Raw genomic sequence first — 23,403 nt, 5'->3', positions numbered from 1 at the left:
TGATCCTGGACAAAGGGCAAAGAAGATTCATAAAGACAGAGAAGGCTTGTCCTCAATATCCCCAGAGGAACCCACTGCTAACCTGTACTACATCCTTGGCCTCCAGAAATGTCTAAACAGCAACAACAAAAAAAACATTTGGAGAAAGGGTAGCAAGCATCTGCTTCCAAATTTACCCTTACATGGCACAACCACCCTGTGAATTTCAAAACTCTCAGGCTCAAGTGTTTCAAATAAGTGGGTTTTGTAACAAAGCAATGCTTGGCCTTGTCTCCTCTCATTTTAGTTTACGTTGGGATGCTGTAAGATGAACCTAAGATGCTCTGCACCTTTGAGCCCTTCTGCTCCCATCCAGCCCTGCTCCATGCTCATGTGCCTCCACCAACAGTTACTGCAGAAAAAAAATGGTTTCTGTGATGACTGCTTCTCTTGTCACCTCTGAACTTCTCAAGGAGGTGAGGTCTCCACTCAAAGGAGGCCCTCCAGCCTGTCGACCACACCCTGAGGTTTGGCATAATACAGGCTGGTCTCCTGCTATGAAGGAATTCGCTCCACTTACTTCATACTTCTGCTCAGAGATAAAGGCGTGGTCTCGGAGGCTCATCAGGAAAGGAAATGGCATTTTTATGGCACATGCAATCTCCACTTTATTTTGTTTGAAGTGCCTGAAAATGAGCTCATGGGAAACCGGCTCCCCTAAGTTCTGGTCCACTGTAGCCACCCTAAGAAGCAAAGACACAATGTTGAAATAGATGCTGACTTGCCAAGAGGTTCCTCGTGTCCAGATAACTACAGACATGAAGGACGGTCAATGCAGAGCCAACATGTATAAAACAGGTGTTCTTGACAAGAATACATAGGATTCTCTATTTAGGGGTAAAAAGGTGCAAGAAAGAGACCAGGAATCTGGACTACACAGCAAGACCCTGTTTATAAAAAAGCAAAAGTTAAAAGTTTTATAAGCATTGGTATCCTACTGTGATGTTTAATTTTAGGTGTTAATTTGGAGAGTGTTTTGGATAAGATTAACATTTAAATCAGTGAATTTGGAATAAGGCAGATTGCCTTCCACAATGTGAGTTAAACTCATTCAATCGGCCAAAGACCCAAATAGAAAAAAAAAAGTCAGCCTCCCCAAGTAAGAGAGAATTCCCAGCATTCCGCCTTCAGACTGGAGCACGGGCTCTCTTGGGTCTGCAGCCTTGGGTTCCACTCTGCCAGCCTACATCACTGTGTGAGCCCTGAATTTGTTCTGCTTCTCTGGAGGACTGTGACTAATACAGACGGTGAAAAGAAAGTTACAGACTGTATATATATGTGTGTGTATATATATATATATATATATATATATATATATATATATATATACATTTTTTTTGGTGGAATGGGGGTTGAACTCAAGGCCTCACACTGGCTAGGCAGGAGCTCTACCACTTGAACCACACCCCCAGTCTTTCTTGCTTTAGCTGTTTTGGGGATAGGGTCTCTAGTTTTTGCCCTGGCTTGCCTGGACCTCAATCCTCCTACTAACACCTTCTGTGTAGCTGTAATGACAGGCACATGTCACCACGCCCAGATGTTGGTTAAGATGGGATCTCTCTAACTTCCTTGCCTGGACTGGCCTCTACTCATGGGCCTCTAGATCTCTGCATCCCAAGTAGCTGTGATTATAGGTGTGAGCCATTGTGCCCAGCTACTTCTCTGTATAGGCTTGTAGAATTTTTTTTTATCCCACCATAAAGGGTCATTGAGACTTCCTACTCCCCAAACATACATCAGGATACAATAAAATACCATTTCTCCATTGAATTCCTTCAAAAAGAATAAGAATTATGGTTAAAGATGATTGATTAAAGATAACTGGTTTTCTCCTGTTTTATGATAGTAGCCCCTAAAATGATAGTAAAAGAATTAAAGTCACAATGACAAAGGCAGGAAATTAGATGAGAAATTAAATGAAACTCTGAAGAAAAAAAGTGGTCAGAGAAGCTCTAACTGCCAGGCAGGTATAGAATACTCTCCTCTGGTCAGAAAAGGGTCCAGAGTGTCCTCAGAGCCCTGGAGAGGGGCTGGGATGTGGAAAGGAGACAGTGGTGTAAAAGCTGGGTTATTTGAAAGGCAAAATGCAAAACTCACTGTTCTCCAACAGGACACTTATGCCCAGACAGCAGAATGGCAGTTTCATCTTAAGAAAATGTAAATGACTCAGAAAAAGAGACCTTTGCCTCAGGCACTTGGGATTCCCCCAGCAAAGCCCACGAGTTTGCAAGCCTATCTCACTGAATGTCATCTTAAATTAGCTTTTCAGCACCTCACCCTGAAGTACGAAGAACAGTAGGCTACAGGCATCTGTAGAAACCTACAACACCAGGAAGAAGAAAAAAGATGGAGCAAACCTGCCCCAGAGAAATAGAGATGTTACATGGCATGGAACAGAGGAGAGTTTCTAAGTAAGTAAGTAAATAAATACTGTCCTACAGATACAAGAAAATATCGTGTCCAAGATACCATGTGGGAAAGAGACAATCAGAAAATAAGACCCAGAACAACAAACAAACAAAAGAAAAAAAACAAAACAACAATAAAAAAAGAGACCTGGAAATTTAAAATGACAGCTGATATTTTTTTAAGTTTGTGAGAATGGTTGCAAATAAAAAGGAGAGAATTTCCCAGAACAAAGGAATTTTAAAAAAATAAAACCTAACAGGAAAAAATAAAAAGTAAATTTGAAACCTTAAAGGTATAAAATTGCCATGCAAATCTATAAATCTGGAGGTAAAAGGAAATGGCCAAAAAATATACACCCTGTACAGCTATTTATGTATGGAGCCAAGATCGATATTTGGTGGTGCCAGGGCTGCAAAACCATTCTAGCTATGCCCTCTTTGTATTGCCCACCCAATTTTCTTTTCTTTCTTGATTTGTTTTTCTTTTTGAGATATAGCCCTTCTGTGTAGACCAGGTTGGCTTTGAATTTAAGATCCTCCTACCTCAGCCTTGCAAGTGCTAGGATTACGGGTGTGCACCACCACTCCCAGCTCATCCATTTTTCAATGTGCTTTCCTTCTAGGCAAAGGTAAGATTGAACTCATCACCTCCTTGCAGTGATGGTGTCTCTCTGGCCAGAGAGTTCAGGGTCAGCACTTGTTAAGCATGTTCTGTGGTCCTCTGCCACAGTGGCTGCCATTTCAGATGGCCATGGCTCATTAGTCAATGACAGTCCAGGGGAAGATTTTCTGGAGCAGAGAACCAGTGACCTACTGACATTAGAGAGTTGATTGCTCCTGTCATCTGCTCCATTCTTAGTGACAAATTATTTGATATGTACTGCAATAACAGAATCAAGAAGTCAATGCCACCAAACTGTTGTAAAAGAAGTGGAAGGATTACTAAAAGCAGTTAAACTACTAATGTCTAAGCATGTAAGTTTTTTTAGGATATTGATTCTCAAAGTGTGGTCTTGGGACTCCTGGGGATTGTACAAGACATTTTCAAGTGTTATCAAGGTCAAAACCATTTTCAGAATAATACTAAGATACCATTTGCTGTTCATCGCTCTCATTCTCTCACAAACATTGAGGCTGGCATAGTTGAAAGGCTAGGACGGATCCCTTCTTTTGAACCAGGAGGAGAAGGGAAAATCATCTGTCTAGTTACAGAAAATAAGAATACTTCAATGACTAACAAATCCAGGCAGCCAAAGTTTTATAATTGCACCTGTAAAAAAAAAAAAAAGTCTCAAAAGTCTGAGGTTTCTCCACTGCAAACCAGAACACACTGGATTTCCTACTGTGTGCCAGGGTGGAATATGCAGCCATTGGTAAAAAATCTGTCTGTACTCAGATGAAAGAGCTTTCAAAAATATAACTGAGATCAATTGACCAAATAAAGGCTGATGAAGAAAAATAAAAAGGCAGCTATAACGGGTTTGAAGACCTAGGATTCTGGGAGAGGATCAGTTCAATTGCTATGAGCTACTTGTTATGGTTTCCATCTTTATAATAGCTACCAGTCTACTGTGATGTTTTTGTGGATGTCAACTGTTTTTAATGCATAGAAATCCATAAACTTTACATTCTTTTAATGTCTTTAATTATTTTTCTTAAAAATTTTGGTAGCCTTATCAATACATAGAGAACACTACTTGTATCACTTCTGAGGCCAGGCATTGTGACTTGTTCCTATAATTCCAACTACTTGGGAGGTAGAGATCAGGAGGATTATGGTTTCAGGCCACCATGAATGAAAAAAAAGTAAACAAGGAAACCCCCCATCTCAATCAATAAGTTGGGTGTGGTGGCATGCACCTGTGGTCCCAACTATGCAAGCGGCTGTAGGTGGGAGGACTGTAGTCTGAAGCCAACCAGGACAAAATGCAAAACCCTATCTGAAAAACAACTAATGCAAAAAAGGGATGGGATGCTGCTCAAGTGGTAGAGCACCTGCCTAGCAAACACAAGTCCCCAAGTTCCCAGTACCACCAAATTATGATTATCACTGATTTTCCCTTGTGACGCTTTTTAAAGAATCACCAGGTACTATTGATGTCTTTTGGTCTTGATCCTGGCAGCTGCCAACTGAATTTCCTGTGTTACCTACTGACTAAGATAAAGACTTTTGATTCCTCACTAGGCAGGGTCAATACCCATTCTCAGCAGAGAGCAACAATAAGAAGACAGACTTTTGACCCTCAACAATCCCCTAAGAAGATGAGACCAAAGTCTTTCAGGGATAGAATGAGGCAAGATAGATAGGACAAGGTGACAGGGAAAATAGAAAACACTAGAAAATAAGCCAGAATCAGGAACTAAGGCTAAAATAAATCACTAGAGCAACAAGTGAAACTAGTCTTTTTTGATAGGTATATGCATGCATTCTTTCCATTATACTTCCTTCTATTAGGTGTTAAGTGAGTTACACTGTCCAAATAGAGATGTACCTGGTGAATTATGTCTTTGGTCAGAAAGGAATGTGCACAAAGGTTATACCCATGTAAGCCAGGTGCCAGTGGCTCATACCTATAATCCTAGTTACTTGGGAGGCTGAGATCAGGAGAATTTCAGGTTGAGGCCAACCCCACAAATGGTTCAAGAGTCCATCTCCAAAATAACCACTGCAAAATGGACTGGAGGTATGACTCAAGCAGTAGAGCACTTGTTTTGCAAGCACAAAACCCCAGTCCCACCAAAAAGAAAAAAAGGGAAAGGTTACATCCATATCACAAAACCCTTTGATTGTTAACCTGCCCATTATCTTCATGCTTGGGTGATAACATCAAAACAGGAACTTAACAAAATGATTGAAAGTTACCAGGTAGCATAACCAGTTGTCTCAGGAAAGTTTAAACTGGATTCCCCAGCTTATCTAGAGGTATAAATACACCTGTGATGAGTGAGTACTGGACTATATAGTAGGACCCTGTCTCAAGAAAAACAAAAAGGAAAAAAGAAAAAGGAGAGAAAGTAGAATTATAAGACACTTCATTAAAACCAAAAAAGGAACGTGTGATGTAGTTCAGTGGTACAGCACTTTTCTATCATGTGCAAGGCCCTGGATTTGATCCACTGAACAGAAAGAAAAGAAAAAAGAGAAGAGAAAAGGAAAGAAGGGAAGGAAGGAAGGAAGGAAGGAAGAAAAGAGAGATAAATCAGAAAAGGTACAAAAAGAAAGGAAGAAAATTAGAAACAGTAAGTACAATGAAAACATACAAACATGATAGGTATTAATCTAACTATATTAATAATCAGTTTCATGAATGGTCTAAACATACCAATTAAAAGACATAACATATTTTTTAAAAACCCAAATGTATATAAGAAAGTTATTTTATGTTATACTTTTTTTTATTTTTATTTTTTTGGTGGGACTGGGGTTTGAACTCAGGGTTCCATACTTGCAAAGCAGGTGCTCTACCACTTGAGCCACACCTCCAATCCAAGAAAGTCACTTTAGATATAAAAATATAGACAGGTTAGACATAAAGGGATGGAGAAAAATATACCATGCCACATTAGCTAAAGAAAAGCTATCATGGCTATAACAATTTTAGACAGACTCCAGAAAAGAAAACAGTTCCAGAACAAGAAAAATTGTCAGGGATCAAAGGAGCATTATATATTATAAAAGGAGCCAGTTCTCTAAGAAGACACACAGTCTTTAAAGTGCATGTAACTGACAAACTGCAGTGTTAAAATATCTGAGGAAGGGCTAGGGTATATAGAGGTAATAGCATAGCACTTACTAACATATGCAAGGCACATGTTAAGTTGTTATATAAGGCCTAAGTAAGTTGTTATATGGTTTTGGTTCCAGCACAAGCAAAAAGAGGAAAACAATGGTAGGACTACAATGAGAAATAGACAAATCCACTAGCAGTGTTAGAGACTTCAACATTGCTCTTTAGGAGTTGATAGACCCAACAGGCAGAAAATCAGTGAGGGTATAGTTGCCCGGAACTGCAATTGAAATCGACTTCATCTAACTGGCATTTATATAATACTCCTTTCAGCAACAAAAAATACACATTCTCCTCAGGTTCACATGGAGTATTTACTAAGGTATACCACTTTTTTGAACTATAAAACACACCTTAACAAGGAATCATTAAAATGTGCTCTCACAGCCAGGTCCTGGTGGCTCACACCTGTAATCCTAGCTACTCAGGATGTAGAGATCAGGGGGATCAGGGTTCAAAGCCAGCCCAGGCAAATAGATCATGAGATCCTATCTCAAAAATACCCACGCAAAAACAGTGGAGTGGCTCAAGTGATAGAGTGCCTGCCCAGCAAGTGTGAGGCCCTGAGTTCAAACCCTAGTACCAAAAAAAAAAAAAAAAGTGTGCTGTCATATCACAATGGAATTAAACTAGAGATCAAGTAACAGAAAGATAGTTGGAAAATCTCAAAACGTTTAGAAATTAAAAAGCCAGTTCTAGGACCAAATAAGTCTCAAAGGAAATTTAAAATATTTTGAAGTAAATGAAAATGAAAGCACAACTTCTTAAAATCTACGAGATGCAGGAAAGGTAGTGCTTACGGGGAAATGTATACCATTAAACATATATTTTAAAAAGAGAAAAGCTCTAACTCAATAATCTGTGCTTCTATCTGAGGAAATCAGGGAAAAAAGGATCAATTCAGGCCCAATCCAAACAGAAGAAAAGAAGTAATAAAAATTAAAGTAGAACCAGGTGCAATGGCTTACAGCTAATCCCAGCTACTCTGCAGGCAGAGATGGTGGTTTGAGGCCAGGTCAGGCCAAAAGTTAGCAAGCTCCATCTCAACCAATAACTGGGAATGGTGACATGCACCTGTCATCCCAACTGTATGGGAAGCATAAATAGGAGGATTGTGGTCCAGGCTCACCCAGGCATAAACACAAGATCCTACTAAAAAATAACTAAAGCAAAAAGAGTTGGCTGTGCTTCAAGTGGTAGAGTACAGACCTAGCAAACACAAGGCCCTGAGTTCTAAATGGCAGCACCACCAAAAAAAAAAAGAAAAAATTAAAGTAGCAATTAATGAAATGAAAATAGGAAAACATTAGAGGAATTCAATGAAAGCAAACGTTGACTTTTTTAAAAAGGTCAATAAATTACCAAACCTCTATCCAGGCTAACAAAGAAAACACAGAAAGAGAAGGCACAAATCACTAACACCAGATATGAAAGAAGGGGAGTTACCAAGATGGTGGGTTGCTGATGGACTCCAGAACACTGAACTCTCACAAGCCTGAAAGAAAACTTCAGGTTCATGACAGCAAGGATAGGGGAATGTGGCTACTCTGTCAAGGAAGGAATCACCAATATATAGGCAGACCAAATGTACAATGACCAACATTTAAATTAGTTTTTTATAAAAGCGCAAAACAGCCCCAGATGTCTAAGTGCTGCAGCTGCCACACTGCTGTGCTGCTGGGAGAGTGGGTTGTGGTTTCTTTTTCTGGTTTTTTTTTTTCCCCATCATTTTTTCTTTTTTCCTCCATCTCTCAGAAGAGCAAAAAATCAACACAGAAGACTGCAGACTGAGACCTGAAAGCACCCAGCTTGTCCTGGACCCTGCAGAAAAGGACCAAGAACCACAGACACAGAACCTCTGACTGCCACCTGCTACCTTAGCCCACTGACCTCTGATACAACCTTGAGTGGCCCACAACCCAATCAGGTGAGCATGCAGCATCTTCATCCCGGAGGAAACCTCATAGTCCAGCACAGCTTGCAGGAATTGATTGCTCCCCTCCTGGACAAATCTGTTAACCTAATAAATGGAGAGAAATTTTCCACCCTGTCTGATGGGGAGGGGTGACTATACAAAGTGCTGGGGCTGATGGAACCTGGGGGTGGGGGGAGGGATGGCTCAGCAAAGCCACCTAGGGAAAATAACAGTGAACACCTCAGAGAAGCTAGTAGCAAGCTGAAATTTCCTGCTTTCCCAAGCAGTTCAAATTACAGCTCCCAGGCTTGCCAGTGGGCAGGAGGGATTGACCACTGCTCATACATCAGCTCCTCCTGGGACCACTTCAGAGAACCCACCTACCCAAGCAATCTGGACCTTACTACCTCTCCAAGAGAAACCTCTGCTTCAACGTTCTGAGTGGATACCCTCCAAACTTGTCCAGTAGAGAGGAGCACCACCAATTGCCACCCAGTCCAGCATATCTATCTAAGGAGAGGCAGGGACCCAGAGAAACCCCCTATCTAAAAGGACAGCACTAAGAATGAGAGCAGCAATCTAAAACTTGAGGATTAGAAATTGAAGGGGAATACCCAGTGTACTCATTGAACTCAGAGGAAACCCACTACTATTCACAAAGAAGAAATTTGGACAAAATTTTCTAAATGCCACATTGTACCCCAAATGCAACTATAATTTTAAAAAAATTTAAAGCTACAACAGTTAAAAAAATAAATTTGGACAATAAATATATATATATCTTTATATCTATCTATATATTTATATAGATATGTATTATGTAATTTTTTTACCTTTCTCTTTTTTCCATTCTGTTGAAATTTTAATTTGCCTAGCCCTCTTTTGTTCCATTTTTTTCTCTCTCCCTTCTTTTTCTTTTTTCTTCCTTCCCTCTTCTCATTTTCCTCTCCTTCTCTCCCTTCCTTTCTCCCCACTGTCCCTATATCCTCTGCACAGTACTCGTACAATAGTCTATTTTACCAACTTTATGCATTATTCTCATCTTTTCTATTCCTCTGCAATTCCTGACAATAGCATCCTCCTCCATAATAACTGAACTACACCTTTACACATGTTAGGGCTGGCCTTGTTACCCTGTAGCTCCCACATCTCATACCTCTTCTCTCCCTCTCCCCATCCCTCTCCTTTTCATCACCCCTTCTATGCCCATAATTTTTTATTACTTAAGTTTTAATCTCTATGCAAACAACTTTTATTTCCCCAATACCCCTTTCTGCCATTTATAGATAATACTGTCAAGGGTTTTATATACCACATAAATAACTGGGCTGGCACTGAATCTGTGAATTTATTATTGCTAAATTATACCTCCAGATCAGTGAACAGAAATGATACAGCAACCTAGCTAAAAACCAAGCTAGCCATACCATAGAAATTAAATCGAAGGAAAGAAAAGAGGTGATTAAAACACTCAACAAACTCATCAACAACACATGAGCAAATCTTAAAATAGAGCATGGGGGGTAGAAGAACACAGGAGAATATGACTTCTGAAAATGTTAACATTCACAAGTAGAGGATCTGGTGGACAGTGAAGGGACTGAATCCTCAGCTTAAGGAGCTTAAAGAGGACATAAAAAAAATTCAATGAATCCTAAGAGAAAACAGATTTTTAAAAATTTGAGAAAATACAGAAAAAAACCTAAATGAACTCAGAGGATTTAAACATCAGAACAAAACCAAGGAAATCATAAAAAGAAATAAATGAAATAAAGAAGGCAATGCAAGATGTGAAAGAGGAACTTAAAAAAGATAAAGAAGTCTCAAAAAAAAACAGAATCAAGCAGAAACCTTGGGAGCACAATTTCCTTAAATCAAATAAAAAAATACAATTGAAAGCCACTCCAGCAGACTGGAGCAAATGGAAGATAGAATTTCAGGGTTTGAAGACAAAATAGATATTAAAGACAAACCAGATGAATACATAGAGAAAAGACTGAAGAGTTGTGAAAGGAATATGCAAGAACACTGTGACTCAATCAAAAGACAAAACCTACAAATCTGGGCATTGAAGGAGAAGAGGTGCAAGCCAAAGGAGACATAATAGCATAAAATATTTTCTACAAAATAATAGCAGAAAACTTCCCAAATCTTGAGAAAGAGACACCCATCTATGTACAAGAGGCCTCTAGGACACCAAACAGACATGACCAAGATAGAACCTCTCCACAGCATATTATAGTTAAAACAATTAGCACAGAGAAAGAATATTGAAGGAAAGAATATTGAAGATTCCAAGAGAGAAAAAAATCAAAGAACATATAAAGGCAAGCCCATAAAAATAACAGCAGATTTTTCAACAGAAACCTTAAAAGCAAGAAGGCCATGGAGTGAGGTATTTCAAGTATTGAAAAACAATTTCAAACCTAGCAACACTATCATTCATAACTGAAGGAGAAATAAAACCTTCCATGATAAACAGAAACTAAAACAATACAGGGCCACTAAACTGGCACTCCAGAAGATACTCAAGGGAATCCTAAACACAGAGGATGAAAATAAACATAGCCATGAAAAGAAAAGAATTATTAAATCTCAAAAGCAGATAAATAATTATAGAGTAGGATAGACTCAACTATACACACACAAACCCTTACACACCGAAAACAACTAAATGGCAGGAATCACCACATAACTCTCAATATTAACACTAAATGTTAATGGACTCAACTCCCCAATCAAAAGACATTGATTGGCAAGCTAGATTAAAAAAGGAAGACCTGAAAATTAGTTGTTTACAAGAAATCCACTTTACAGAAAGAAACAAACATTGGCTTAGGGTAAAAGGGTAGAAAAAGACTTAACAACTTAATAGCCCCCAAAACAGGCAAAGGTCGCTATGCTTACATCAGATAAAGTAGACTTCAAACCAAATTAGTCGGAAGAGACAAAGGAGGTCACTTTATACTAATAAAAGGAGCAACACATCAAGAAGAAATAACAATTGTTAACCTATATGTGCCCAATGTTGGTGCATCCAATTTCATTATACATACTTTGCTGAACTTAAAAACACACACAGACCCCAAAACAGTAATGGTGGGATACTTCAATACTCCACTATCACCAATAGATAACTCATCCATACAAAAAGATCAACAAAGAACTTTAGAATTCAATGACACCATAGATCAAATGGACCTGACAGACACCTACAGAGTATTTCATCCAGCAACAGCACAATACACATTCTTTACAGAAGCCCATGGAACTTTCTCCAAAATAGATATTTTAGGACACAAAACAAGTCTTAATAAATATAAGAAAATTGAAATAACCTCCTGCATACTGTCTGACCACAATGGAATAAAACTAGAACTCAACAACAAAAGAAACAGCAGGAAATACTACACTGGGAGACTGAATAACATGTTGCTCTATGACCAGTACAGAAAAAGTCTTCATTAAAATTCAAAATCCTTTCATGATAAAAGCTCTGATGAAAGTAGGAATAGAAGGAGTTGACCGTAACAAGACTATAGCCAATATCATATTAAGTGGGGAAAAACTAAAACCATTTCCTCTAAAGTCAGGAACAAGACAAGGGTGTCCACTCTCTTCATTCTTATTCAACATAGTCTTGGAATTCCTAATTGGAGCAATAAGACAGGAAGAAGAAATAAAAGAATTCAAATAGGAAACAAAGAAATCAGACTAATCTTATTTGCAGATGATATGATCTTATACCTAAAAAACCCAAAAAACTCCTAGATATCATAAACACTTTTAGTAAGGTAGCAGATACATAATCAACTTACAGAAATCAGTAGTTTTTCTATATACCAACAATGAACAGATTGAGAAATATAGGAAAGCAATCCCATTTACAATAGCCTTAAAAAAAATAAAATACCTAGGAATAACTTAACAAAGGAAGTCAGAGACCTCTACAATGAAAACTATAAACCACTGAAGAAAGAAATCAAAGACTTAAGAAGATGGAATGATCTCCCATGCTCATGTATTAGCAGAATCAATATTGTGAAAATGGCTGTATTACCAAAAGCAATCTAGATGTCCAAAGCATTTACCATCAAAATTCCAATGAAATTCATTACAGAGATTGAAAAAACCCTGAAGTTCATATGGAAGCACAAAAGACCACAAATAGTCAAGGTAATACTGAGTAAAAAGAGCAACGCTGGAGGTGTCACAATACCTGACTTCAAATTATGCTACATAGTTTAAAACTATGCTACATAGCAATAAAAACAGCATGATACTCGCACAAAACATACATGAAGACCAATAGAACAGAAAAGATGACCCAGATATGAATCCACACAGTTATGCCCACCTGATTTTTGACAAAGTCACCCCAAACATACGATGGAGAAAAGACAGCCTCTTCAATAAATGTTGCTGGAAAAATTAGATACCTACAAGCAGAAAACTGAAACTAGATCCATGTCTTTCACCCTGTACTAGTATCAACTCAAAGTGAATTAAGGACCTTAATATAAGACCTGAAACTTTGAAACTAGTGTGGGAAAGAGTAAGGAATACACTGGCAATAACTTTCTAAATGGTGTCCCAATAGCTCAGCAACTAAGAGAAAGGATTGACAGATGGGGCTACATGAAACCAAAAATCTTCTGCACAACAAAAGAAATGGTCAACAGATTGAAGAGGCCACCCACAGAATGGGAGAAAATCTTTGTCAGTTATATATCTGACAAGAGATTAGTAACCAGAATATACAAGGAGCTCAAAAAACTAAACTCCCAAAAAAAGCAATGACCCAATGAAGAAACTGGCAAATGAATTGAACAGAGCTTTTTCAAAGGACAAGTCCTAATGGCCAAAAAACACATGAAGAAATGCTCAACAACCCTGGCCACACAGGAAACTCAAATCAACCATGTTAAGTTTCCATCTCACTCCTCTTAGAATGGCTACTATCAGGCACACCACCAACAACAAATGTGGGCAAGGATGTGGGGAAAATGGACCCATCATACACTGTTAGTGGGGATGTTAATTAGCATAATCACTATGGAAAATAGTATGGAAGGTACTCAAAAACTAAAACTAGAACTGCCATATGATCCAGCAATACTCCTCCTAGGATATACCCAAAAGAATGTAAGTCAGGTTACAATGAAGACACCTGCACACCTATGTTTATTGCAGCATTATTCACAATAGTCAAGTTATATAGACAAAATGCCCCACAACTGATGGATACATTAAGAAATTGTGGTATTTATATACTCGTGTATGAAAATGAAACAAAGACCTGTTGAAACTATTCTAAGAATAAGGGAAGGGAAAAAGGAGAGTGGTGGAGGAGGTGAATCTAACTAAGATATATTGTAAACACTTTTGTAAATGTCACAATGTACCCCAAACACAACAATAATATGCTAGTAAAAAAGAAAAAAAGAAGAAATGGAAGAAAGTTCATCACTACGAATGCCACAGTCACCGAAGGATAAGGAGTGCCGTGGACAGCCCTTTACCTATAGGCTCGATACAGAGGAAATGGATGAGTTTCTTTTTTGACATTTTTATTAGCGTATGATAGTACAGGGAGTTTCTTTGTGACATTTCCATATATGCGTACAATATACCCCAGTTTGTTTCATCCCCTCCACAGATGAGTTTCTTAAACACAAGCAACCAAAAATCACACAAGGAGAGACAGATCACCTAAACGGGCCTCCACCCATTAAAGAGATTGAATTAGTAACTGAAAGCCCTCCAGAAGAGCAAGCACCAGGCCCAGACGGCATCACAGGTAGAAATGATGTCGCCTTGGGCCTATGGCAGCACCAGAGGTAACCTTGGCGTGGTCCCAGTTAGAGGAGTCTCCATACACTTTTACATCTTGTCTTATATTTTTAAAAGATAATTCTCATCCTTTCTAAAAAGTTATGTAACACATCACAGAACTTGAGAAAAATAAAGAGCAACACCCACTCCCACCTACTTGCACTTGTTGGGTCTCATCCACTTTCACTGCCCTAGTCAAGTATCAGAGATCCTGAATTGATTCAAGGGCTCAGATGGGCTCAGAGAAGAACTGACCTCAACTACACAGACTAGAAAATGGGTGACAGCAGACAGGCATCTGATTTGGATTTTAATTTTTCTATAAAGATTTTTTGGGGATAGAGTTGCCTTGGAGTGGAGATAAGGGAGGTCTGGGGGAGATGAGAGGGTTCAGAGAAATCACCCAGTCCTGCAGCAAACCCTCAAGGGGCCATGAAGTTCAAACAGCACCAACTCAGCTGTGCGACAGTTGTGAGGAAATAAAGTGAGGTGATCCGGGTTGGCCTTAAGTTTCCCCCCACAGCTAAACCTAGTGAAGTAAAAAATCAAGTTTTCCTCATTTCTTATTTTTTGTCATGTTGTTCTCTCAAATACCTATGGAATGAGGTTGGATAGACGTAAGTAACAGATGTAAACATTGACCTTACCAAAGACCAAGGACAAGAAAAGGAGATAACCACTTACCTGATGCTGATATCACTGCCCCCACCTGCCATCCTCTACCGTGGACCCCACAGTGGGTGAACTTGGCTTAGGATCACAGCCTACTAGATTCTCACTGCCTCTCTGCCTTCCCAGAGCTCAGAGCTCTGCCAATTGAGTGAACCCTCTAACCGTCAGGGCTTTCCTCAAAAAGAAAGTGAAACTGCCACAATCTGTGACGTGGCTGCACCAACACACTGTTCTCCCTCCTCCCAGACTGTCCCTCAGAGGAGGAATGGGACCAGAGAAAACAGTGGATCACTTGTTCATGCCAAGGGAAGAGGACAGAAAAGCCTGTTCAACTAACATGCATCAAAATTGTTTTGAGGTGAGGCGGCACGGCTTTTATGGGGAGGAAGTAAACTCCATATTTGCCCTTTGAACTTTCAAAGGCAGCTGGGGGGAAGGACGAGGAAGAGCTGGCATTTGGAAACTTCTCTCAGGTGTGTGGCCATCCAGATACCTTAGTGAACTAGGACTGGAGGAGTTAGACCTAGTACTCAGAAACTGGCCTCGAAGGAGCCAAAATGTGTGGCATCATAAAGTTCTTAGCATTTCTGGAAAGAGCCAAAGGTAAGACAGACCTCTTCCCACTCCTCCAACTACAGGCAAGTACAGAGAATTGGGGCAGAGAAGGCTGAAGTGCAATTCTGTTTTCTTGCATATGTGGGCACTTTACAACTGCAGCCAAAGTGATCCCAAAAAAAAAAAGCCCTGATTTCAGCTACCTCACTGAAATCTTAAAGAGCAACAGGCTTCTGGATGAACAGAGATTATCTAGACCTTCAAAGACAATGCAATTCAGGAGATGGGTGCGTTACGTTTATACCTGAACTTATTTTGTAAAGGATTTGAAACAACTTAGGAGAATAGCTAAATCAATATAAAGTTGAAAGATAAAGAAATAGGAGCAAAAGGCAAATAAAATAAGTAAATAAATCCAAGTGGGACAATGGATCAGAGACGGGATGAATGGGAACCAGTGTGGAGAGCAAGGCTGATACACAGCCGGCCAGGGCAGGTGAAGACAGGGAAGCAGAAGCAAGGTGGTATTTTTCTGGACCATGTGCCACCAAATCCTACTTCTGACCTATTACACATGTGCTGGGGGGTTTGCACACCTAAGTTTGCAAAAATATAGGAAGCAAAAGATTTTTATCATTTTGGGCCCTTTTGACTTTTCTCTCCCCAAGGAGCAGACCCCAGTCTGACTGGAGCCACCTCTGTTGGCACAGCTGTCCTCTGCTCATGGCCTCTATCAGGTGCAGTGACCCACCAAGCCTGGCACAGACTCCACCAGCCTGTTCTAGTGTCCCTTCTCTTTCCTGTCTCCGCTGCTGGACATCAGGCAGGTCCTGGCCACTACTGAGCTGAGCGTCTTTGTAAATGTACCAGCCTCATTTACGCAGGCCTTTGGTGTTCGTCAGCTGACTGGTAATAAGACTGGGACTTCCTGGGATGGTCCTACCAAGTTTGCAAACAAAGCCTGCTTTGGCTGTGCACTGGTGGCTCATGCCTATAATCCTAGCTACTTATTAGACAGAGATCAGGAGGATGATGGTTCAAAGCCAGCTGGGCAAATAGTTCACAAGACCCTCTCTTGGAAAAAAAACCATCACAAAAAAAGGGATGGAAGAGTGGCTCAAGGTGCAGGCCCTGAGTTCAAATCCCAGTACCACAAAAACCAAACAAAAGCCAACAACAAAGCTTGCTTTGCTACACTACTGATTATCACATCAGGAATTTCACTATGCCCTATATGTTATCCTATATCCTGCTGTCCTGTTTTTTCCTACAGAATCTCTCCTGAAGAAAGGACACCTGGGCCAAGACCATCCATGACTGTCTGCTCATCTCTGGCTCCCAACACGTGGGTAGAGCTGTTTTCTTTACTTTCATGTGACCAGAGGGTCTGGGAACCTCCAGTTTCCTCCTTGCTCTGTTCTCTTACCCAGATGCAGGCCAGTGGGTGATTAACCATAAAGGTGACCAACCTGAAAGACTCCTCTCCTCTTGGCAAGTGCACTAGAATCCACTTGGAATTGGGGGTGAATTATTCACCTCCACCACAATCTAGTGCAACCCTTTAATTTGCCAATGTACCCCAACTTGGCAAAAGTCTACCAAATCCTGGGCTGGTGGAGTGGCTCACGTGGTACAGCACCTGCCTAGCAAGCATGAATTCAAACACCAGTCCCACCAAGAAAAAAGTCTACCAAGTCCTATCTGTGAACACTAATGGAATCCTTGCTACCTTTATACGCAATTATGTCAGATCACCAACCCTCCAGACATTTCACATATCCTGGAGGACATGTTGTTTACATTCATTAGGATTCTTTTTAGCACAAATAACCCAAACTGACTCTGGCTAACGCAGGCAAAAAGTAAAAAAAAAAATCTTTTGAGACAAGATGTCACTGTTAGCCCAGCATGGCTTTGAACTCATGATCCTCCTGCCTTCACCTCCTGAATGCTGGGATTACAGGCCTTCACCACCAAACTCAGCCAGAAAAATCCATTTCTTAGAACTATACTGAGTAGAATTTATGAGGCTGCTAAAGAAGCAGGCTCAAAACATGGACATCTCAGCAGTGTGCTCCTTTCATGGGCCTAGGTACACAGAATGGGGCCCTGACTTGCCAAATGTGTTCTTCCCCTTCTCATAAAAAGAGAATCAGAAACAGTTTGCATTCACATACCACACGTAAGAATATTAATTTTTGCTGGGCACTGGTGCCTCACGCCTGTAATCCTAGATACTTGGGAGGCTGAAATTGGGAGGATATCAGTTTGAGGCCAGCCTGAGAAAATAGTTCTTGAGCAGTCACCTCCAAAACAGCTAGAGCAAAATGGACTGGAGGTGTGGCTCAAGCAGTCGAGTGCCTGCTTTGCAAGTATGAAGCCCTGAGTTCAAACCCCAGTCTCACAAAAAACAAAAAAACAAGGGAATATTAGTTTTAAGTATGTTAACTCTCCTGCCCTTTGTCATAATATAGTTAGTGCTAAGAGACCTGGATTACCTGACATCCTGTAGAACATCACGGTGGCAATTATATGGGTGACATCATACTGACCAGAGAGGATGAGCTAGAGGAGTGAATCAGAGAGCTGCAACAACAGAAGTGGATCTCAGAAGTATTATGACTAGCAAAAAAAAAAAAAAAAAAAAAAAACAGCCATACACCAAAAAGTACATGTCATTTTTCATTTGAATAAAAATTTTATTTTTATTAGCATAAGTTAATTCCAAAACAGGGTTTCATTGTGATATTTCCATACATGCATGGAATGACTTTGACCAAATTCACCCCCTTTTACCCAGCTTAATCTCCTTCCCTCCTCCCCCAGCTTTTTACACGATTTTAGTGGTTTTTGTTATGCTATTTTCACACATATATGTAATATACTTTGACCATATTCATTCCCGCCTTCAGACATAAAAGTTTAACATAGCCAAACTCACTCATAGTAAGAGAATGCAGATCTGGGCGTGTCTGGTGCTTAGGCCCAGGAAGGGATTTTCTGTGAAGAACACAGGAGAACTTTCTGGGGTGTTGGAAAGGGTCTATATCTTCATTGTGGTAGTGGTTGCATGTGCTAACACTCATCATGATGTTCTTTTATGATGAATTATACATCCATAAAATTGAGCTTAAAAGCAATAAACAAGTGTACATCATTTTAATAGGTTCTTACACTATAGATCACTTGCAGGTGATTAACAGTGAGGTTTTCCCATTATTCCTGCTCTCTCGAGCATGTGTTGCTTAGAACAAACATCTTTTATCCTCATTCATGTCTGATCTGGCATCATTTTCCTGCTTTTTCTTTTTCTTTTATTTATTTTCCTGGCATAGCTCTGAAGAGGTCTAAAGGAAAACTTGCTGCAGCTTTCTCGGATGCCCTTAGATGATTTTTTAGCTTCTTAGGTGACCATGGAGGGGCTTCAGGAAACACAGTGTGACATTTGCATAAAACACTCCTGACCCCTCTCACCACGGGTGTCCTCTGCATCTTACAGTGTGTGTCACTGAGCTGAGGCACCAACACGCCCCTCCTCAACACTTGGGCTCACATTTTTTGCTGAATTTTCATGGACTTCTAGTGGGGAGCTCTGTTGCTCCCCAACCCTCACGGTTGTGTCCTACTGGACGGGCCTGTTGCTCTGTACATGCTGGACTGGGCGATGCCAGCCAGGAGAGCATAAAGGGCTCTCCCCTGTGCAAGTTGGTTGGTTCCAAGTCTTCCAAGACTCTGTTTCCCATCTTTCTTTCTGAGGGCTTTGCGGATATCCATGAGTTAAAGAGATTTCTGAATTTTTAACACTTCTCATAGCCCTGCACGCTCATGTACGTTAGCAGTCTTTAAGGTGTGTGCAGAAGAGGGTGCTTGCTGCTTCCTTCAACTTGCTGTTCTAGAGTCTTCTACTTAGACCTGGCCCCACACTCCTGGCTCCCAGCACCTGCCCTGCTCCCACCACCATCACTTCTGCCTGGAGGTCTACCTCCTCTGCTTCCCCCCAACCCCACCCCCCACACACTGGGGTTTGAACTCAGGACCTACATCTTGAGCCACTCCGCCAGTCCTTTTGTGCGTTGTTTTGTGTTTCTTTTCAAGATAGGATCACAAACTATTTGTCCCAGCTGGCTTCGGAACCGCGATCCTCCTGATCTCTGCCTCCCAAAGTAGCTAGGATTACAGGAGTGACAATTTCTAGTAAATTTATTCAGGTGGGTAACCATCACCACAATCCAGTTTGAGAACGTTTTCATCACCCCAAAAAGTTTAGAATGAGGACAAGTGCTAAGGATATAGAGGTGGGGAGGGGACAGCCCCGCCTGCAGCCCGTCCCCCTCTCCCGGTGGATCCGATTGCCCCTCTTCACCCCGGTGCGGCTCCCTCGCTCCCTCCCGGGCGGGCGGGCGACAGTTGGCCTCGGCTTCCTGCTGCTTCTGCGCTTTCACTTTCCATTCCCCGTTGCTACAGCCTGAGCTGCTGGCGACTTCCTGATCCCGCTGTCCCCTCCCCGCAGGCTCCCGGCTCTCCTTAGCAATCCCGGGCTCAGCCCCGGGCACCTAGACCTGGGCCAGAGCAGGTGAAGGCACAGCATCCAGGTGAGTTGACCTCTGACAACTGATTCCCGGTGGCACTAGTGGCCCGGGGGGACTTCAAAGCTGAGGCTCTCTCTTTGTTAAACAGTGTTCTCCAGAGAGGCAGGGGACTTAAGAGCAGACTATGAAAAAGTGGGGAGGGGACACACAGCAGAAACTGACACACACCTCAACTCTTTCTTCCTGTCAGTTCTCATCCTGCACCTGCACTCAGCCCGCAGCTCTTTCTATCCACGGGGCAGGCGACTCCTTGGAACACGGGGCGAAACATAGAAAGGATGAGTCCATTTAATTTCTAGTGTCATGAACCTTTTTGTATGTTTTTTTAAAGCAAATTCATGATTATTTCCTTGAAATAAATCCCCCAAAGTGGAAATTCAAAGGCATACATATTTTAGAGTATTTGGCACTGGCTGGTAAGTTAGCCGGAGAACATCTGAACCTGTTTACATTTCTACCCAGGTCTGGGAGTTTTGCTAGAATTTTAGGTCTTGGTCAGTTTGACAGGCAAGTATGTTGTCCAATTGTTTTTGTTTACACTTTTCTGACTACTAGCATGTTTCTGTTTACACTTTTCTGACTACTAGAAAAGTAACATGTTTTTGTTTATACTTTTCTGACTACTAGCAAGGTAACATGTTTTCCCATACAGGTTGCACATGTGGCTTATTCTTGCATTGATTGGTCATGTCTTTTTTTGGCATCACTGGAGTTTGAACTCAGGACTTTGGACTTGCTAAGCAAGCACTCCACCACTTGAGCCATCCCCCAGCCCTTGTCTGCTTTTCCCCCTAAATTTTACCTTTTGCTTATTCTTTTGGAAGTTTCCCTGAGATAATAAAAATCAGAACAGGGTCATCTATGAAATGCAGCATCTTGCATGGGAGGGTCATACAAACTCTGCTTTGCCACTGGGCACCTTTAGCTGGTTACTTAACCTCTCTGTACCTCGCTTCATTTTTGAGAGTGATGGCAGGTGAAGAATGAGGACATGAGGACACTGGTGATGTCTGTCCTGAATGCTGTTGTCTAGGGAGTCATCCAAAACGGAACCCCAAGGCCCTTCCTCTCCCCTCCTGCACCTTGTGAATACAAGCTTTCTCTCTGCTCTCTGTTCTCCGGTTTCCAGGATTCCTTCATGATCAAAGACTGCTAGTGGCATCTCTTCTTGTTTTCAAACAGTTATGAATTCTTTACAATATTTTTCCTGCCAAATTTAAAGGATGTGGGAATGTAGAAAAAAAGACAAAAGTGCTCAATCCACCACTGGGGTTAAGTCCCTGGAAATCATCAGGAATTACAGTTTAATATTCTTTCTAACACAAAGTGAGTTGTAAAAAAAAGGTTCTTTTAAAAAAAATCTCAGGGGGGAGCTGGAGATGTGGCTCAGAGGTAGAGGGCTTACCTGGCCTGCACAAGACCCTGGGTTCAATATCCAGCACTGAGAATAAAAAAAGAAAAAGACTCCAGGTGGTTGAACTGTTTGGTAGTGCTTCCATTTTCATGACAATTTGTAGAGAATGTCATCTGTAAAGTTCCTGCCTCTTATTGGTCATTTTCTTATGGTCCATAAATGGTCCATTTTTATAAATGTCACAGAGGCATGAGAAAGACACATGACGATTCTGAGATATAAGTGGATAGGTATATCAGTGAGTCATCTTTACTAATTATACTTTGTACATTCTTCATGATTGTATTTATTTATTCCCTACTTGTGTCAAAATGTCATATGTGGATTCCTGAAGTCTGTAAATATGACCAGGTTTCCATCTGCCCATTTTTTATCTGCCCATTTTTAGGTGGTCCCTTTTCCATGACCATCACTACCGATGACTTGAGCTGCAGCCCAGGTCATCTGGTTTCACCCAGCTGCGTGATCTAAGGTGAGAATTAATAACCTCTGTATGTGTCAGGATCTTTAGCAATTAAACGGATATAATGACAATAAACATCCTATGGTTTTGTGAAGATCAAATAAATCACTTCATACGCATAGAACAAAGTCAGCTACACAGGAAATACTCAAAAAAAATTTAGCTTGTTTTTGCCTTATGTTCACTTGTAGCCCCCTTTGGGATTTCAGCCTCATGTCATTGGTCACTTTTGGCCTCCATGGTTGCTGACATCATCTTTGGTTCCTATATCTGTGAGTCTTTCAGGCAGACGTTGCTTTGCAGACTACTAAGAGATGCTTGGGGACCAAAATGTCTATCTTTGGGTGTCCATTTAATGTAGGGAGCAGTTCCCCCATGCTCTTTGGCATCTTGGCCTCTATTTTCTCAACCTCCGTCTTTCCACAGGATGTTCACCGTGACCAAGGCCTTGGAAAAGGCTCTTCATCAGCACTTCATATACCAGAAGCTAGAGATCGCTTATGCTATACACAAGCCCTTTCCCTTCTTTGAAGCCCTCCGAGACAACTCCTTCATCACCGAGAGAATGTACAGTGTGAGTCAGTGGACCCCTTTCCTTGGCACTCAGCCCTCACCAAGTTTACTCAAACCACAACCCACCAAATGTTCTGGAGCACAGAGAGCCCAGTTCAGACACGTTCATTATCGCAGAAGGAGGGGGTGATTGGGAGACAGGATGTCATAGGGGCCAGATTGATTTTAGGGTATCTAAAGGCTTCTGTGGCAAGTGACTGACTACAAAACAGATGACTTAAGACAACAGAAATTCATTGGCTCACAGTTCTGGAGCCCAGAAGGCCAAAATAAAGGTGTTGGCAAGGTTGATTCCTTTTAGAAGCTCTGAGGAGAATCCATTTCTCTCCTGTATTTAGCTTCTGGTGGCTGCTGGTGATCCTTGGTGATCCTCTTGTAGACACATCATTCCAGACTCTGTTTCCATCTCTACGTTGCCTTCTGTCTTTTGTGTCTTCTCCCCCTTTCTCCTCTTACAAGAACACTTGCATTTAGGGCCTACCCTAATCCAGGATAATTTCATCTCAAAGACCCCTTTTCCAAATAACTTCATATTCACAGGCTCTGAGTGGACACACCACTGTTTGGGGGGCAAGGGTGCCATTCAACCCATGTCAGGCATCATCCCAATTTATAAGAGCTTATTGCTCACAGTCCATTCTGATGTAAGACAGGCAGGCACTGGGAGATGTGGCTATGTAGACAAAGGTGACACTCATTATATAATCTTGGTTTTGTTTTTAAGTATTTTTAGTCCCACGTCCAGGAAAGTGGCAGAGTGGCACAGCACACATCCCCCAGTCTGGGCCTGGTTAGCTCCAGCTGTCTCTTCAGATCACAGTCAAGAAGACTCTCTTCAGAAGGGTCTCCTGGGCCCACCCATCTTATTAAGACCCCTTGTTATTCTCTCTCAAAGCAATCTCTGCTTTCCTTTCATGACACTACTCTCAGTTGTAATTGGATAGTTATTTAATTTGTTTTTATCACTGATACCCATCTTCTCCACCTGACTGTGCCCTCCAGTATGGCAGCACCATGCTGATCTTATGCACTGCTATGCACCAAGGACTAGCTCACCGAGTCTGCTAAGAGCTTAGTCAGTGTTCTACAAGCAACTCTCTTGCTGTGTCTCTCTTTTTGTCCATCTCCTCAACAGGAGAAAGTCCTTGGAAC

At 41.1% G+C, this 23,403-nt stretch overlaps 2 protein-coding genes across 27 annotated transcripts in view; one reads left to right on the top strand and one right to left on the bottom strand.

The window, feature by feature from the left end:
- Positions 1-14,857, bottom strand: part of Sp140 (SP140 nuclear body protein) — an 86,019-nt gene extending 71,162 nt beyond the window's left edge. For 4 of the 12 annotated variants that reach the window (XM_074071945.1, XM_074071946.1, XM_074071950.1 and 1 more), the window contains exons 1-2: positions 14,670-14,855; positions 560-722 (exon numbers count right to left, since the gene is read on the bottom strand). In XM_074071945.1, coding sequence (XP_073928046.1) covers positions 560-722; positions 14,670-14,701 — 195 coding nt within the window. In that variant the 5' untranslated portion in view covers positions 14,702-14,855. Of the gene's footprint in view, positions 1-559; positions 723-14,669 lie in introns of all 12 variants that reach the window. The other 8 variants (XM_074071947.1, XM_074071954.1, XM_074071948.1 and 5 more) reach the window with 5 other exon arrangements.
- A 9-nt stretch (positions 14,858-14,866) lies between these two features.
- Positions 14,867-23,403, top strand: part of LOC109682200 (sp110 nuclear body protein-like) — a 28,846-nt gene continuing 20,309 nt past the window's right edge. For 5 of the 15 annotated variants that reach the window (XM_074071970.1, XM_074071967.1, XM_074071966.1 and 2 more), the window contains exons 1-3: positions 14,868-15,015; positions 16,486-16,557; positions 22,105-22,252. In XM_074071970.1, coding sequence (XP_073928071.1) covers positions 16,526-16,557; positions 22,105-22,252 — 180 coding nt within the window. In that variant the 5' untranslated portion in view covers positions 14,868-15,015; positions 16,486-16,525. Of the gene's footprint in view, positions 15,016-15,084; positions 15,261-16,485; positions 16,558-19,722; positions 19,805-21,603; positions 21,688-22,104; positions 22,253-23,403 lie in introns of those variants that run through there. The other 10 variants (XM_074071969.1, XM_074071965.1, XM_074071958.1 and 7 more) reach the window with 7 other exon arrangements.

The sequence above is a fragment of the Castor canadensis genome, chromosome 4, assembly GCF_047511655.1.
Source record: "Castor canadensis chromosome 4, mCasCan1.hap1v2, whole genome shotgun sequence".
Lineage (NCBI taxonomy): Eukaryota > Metazoa > Chordata > Mammalia > Rodentia > Castoridae > Castor > Castor canadensis.
Note: the sequence above shows the minus strand (reverse complement) of the source record. Positions and strands in the feature narration are given on the sequence as shown.